This window comes from Uloborus diversus, chromosome 3 (genome assembly GCF_026930045.1).
Source record: "Uloborus diversus isolate 005 chromosome 3, Udiv.v.3.1, whole genome shotgun sequence".
NCBI lineage: Eukaryota > Metazoa > Arthropoda > Arachnida > Araneae > Uloboridae > Uloborus > Uloborus diversus.
Genome location: NC_072733.1, coordinates 29,124,313 through 29,126,584, shown reverse-complemented (window position 1 = coordinate 29,126,584; position 2,272 = coordinate 29,124,313). Strand labels below are relative to the sequence as shown.

Genomic DNA, 2,272 nt, shown 5'->3' with positions numbered 1-2,272 from the left:
CCAGATTTGTTCTATTTGCTGCCTGTTTCAGTGAAATTTTTAAGATTTGTATAAATTCCAGTTAAGATAATGATAATATTAAATTTCTCAGGGCCGTCGTGAGAGTAAAAAACTAAGAGGGAAGGTATGTGCTTTAGCAAGTGCTCATCCCACCTTTTCTCTTAATATATTTTAAAATTGAGAGCTGGTATGGATTCAGCTTTTGCTTTAGCAGAAAGTCTTTACTAGATCTAAGTGATAAGAACCCTGTCAATAAGTATTACATAAACTCAGAAACAAAAGTTTCTTAGGGTTTTCGCCCCCGGAAAATTTTTGAAATTGTAGTTTCAAATGATCTTCCATAATGTTTAGAGCAAGGAGAGGTTTGGTGGCTCTCCCTAAAAATTTTTTTCAAAATTGATTGCACATAGCAGAGGCGAGGCATAATTTATTACGGCACAATACTTTTATTACACATTATTCATATCACGAACACACATACACAACTATATACATCACGAATAGAACTAGAACTGAAACTTCACGCACAAAGATAACAGTTACGGTTACCGCTAACCGGTTACATATCGATATATGACATCCCTTCCCCTTTACAAATCCAGTCTCTGTGGAGCTTTTCTAGATCTTGTGGATCTGCGCAGAAGAGGCGGATCTGCTGTTGGCGACACAGGACTGGCTGCGGTGGTGTTGCCATCCATCGCTGGTTCAGCCTGGTTGGTGTTGGCCAGCAAGACGACTGGTTCAGCTGGTGGCTCTGCTGAACTCCCATTTGTTGTAGCATCCGCTGCTGTTGTCGCAGTAGAACAGTGGGTCCTGGAAGCAAGATTTGGAGCCTTGCCGATTCGTTCCCATTCCTGGTTCTCCAGATTCCCACCGTCCCTCATTTGGTCGACGTGGCGCCGCCACAGTTGCCCATTTACGTTGATGGTATAGTGGAGTTGTCCGTCTTTACTGACAACTTTCCCAAACTTCCACCTTTTATCACCGTGACGGTAGTTGCGCACTGCCACGTTGTCCCCTATGCGAAAGACACGATCCGAGAACTGAAAGTTATCCTTCCTAATCCTGTCTTGGACCCTGGCGTGCAGATCCGGTTTCACCAGGTCGATGCGTGTCCGGATCTCACGCTTCATCAGCAGCATTGCCGGGCTGTGGAGGGTGGTCATATTCGGAGCCTTCCTATATTGCATCAGGAAGGTGCTGAGCTTTTGCTGGATGGTGCCGGGGTACTCCTTCATGGCGCGAAGAGATTGCTTGACGGTAAACACATACCTTTCAGCTTGACCATTGCTGGAAGGCTTGAATGGAGCTGAAGGTCTATGCTTAATCCCGTTCTGGCTCAGGAAGATCTTAAATTCATCGGACTTGAACTGAGGCCCGTTGTCACTAACTATCATCAGTGGAAGTCCAAACCTCGCGAAGCAGTCCCTAAGACATTCGATCGTCTTCAATGCTGTTGTATTCTTCATTGGATACGCTTCCAGCCATTTAGAATGTGCATCAACGATGATCAGATACATATATCCGAACAATGGCCCAGCAAAATCAACATGTAGCCTTTCCCAAGGTTTGCTTGGGTACTCCCAATGGTGGACTTTGGCTTTTTGGGGATCTGTTTTAATTTGCGCGCAGTGGACACAATTCTTTACTGCTTCTTCTATATCCTTGTCTATGTTCTTCCAAAACACGAACGATCTTGCTATCGCTTTCATCTTTACAATCCCTAAATGCCCTTCGTGTAACTCCTGTAGCACCCGGCTCTGGAATTGTTTTGGAACCATGACTCTAGATCCGTACATGATGCAACCATCTTGGAGACTGTATTCCGCTTCCTTCCCCTTTAGACCCTCTCCACTTCGAAGTGCCTGCAACAGTGGTCTGCATTCTTCATCTTCCTCTGTTCCTTTGGCTAATTCCCTGGCAGTGACTGGGAGTGTCTCAATCTGTTGCAGTTGGAAGAGCGTAACATCATCTCGGACTTCCAGTTCTTCTGACTGAGTCGGTAACCTTGAGAGAAAATCAGCATTCCCATGGTCCTTGGTGTTACGGTAGATGATGTCGAATTGGAAGGATTGAAGAGTCAAAGCATAGTGAAGAAGTCGTGTTGCTGCCAAAATTGGTAGACCTTTCTTCGATCCAAAAATTGCAACTAATGGCTTGTGATCTGTTATAAGAATGAATCTTCGTCCCTTTAGGTATAGGTAGAATCTCTTAACTGCCCACCCAATTGCAAGGGCTTCCTTATCAATTTGTGAATATTTTTTCTCTGCGT

At 44.6% G+C, this 2,272-nt stretch overlaps 1 protein-coding gene across 1 annotated transcript; it reads right to left on the bottom strand.

The window, feature by feature from the left end:
* Positions 1–590: 590 nt before the first annotated feature.
* On the bottom strand, positions 591–1,781 carry LOC129218308 (uncharacterized protein K02A2.6-like). Its single transcript, XM_054852544.1, has one exon. It carries the CDS (start codon positions 1,779–1,781, stop codon positions 591–593), a length of 1,191 nt encoding a protein of 396 aa, XP_054708519.1.
* Positions 1,782–2,272: the final 491 nt, after the last annotated feature.

Coding starts and splice junctions, on each gene's coding strand:
- LOC129218308 (XM_054852544.1), bottom strand. CDS start 1,781: ATGGTTCCAAAACAATTCCAGAGCCGGGTGCTACAGGAGTTACACGAA.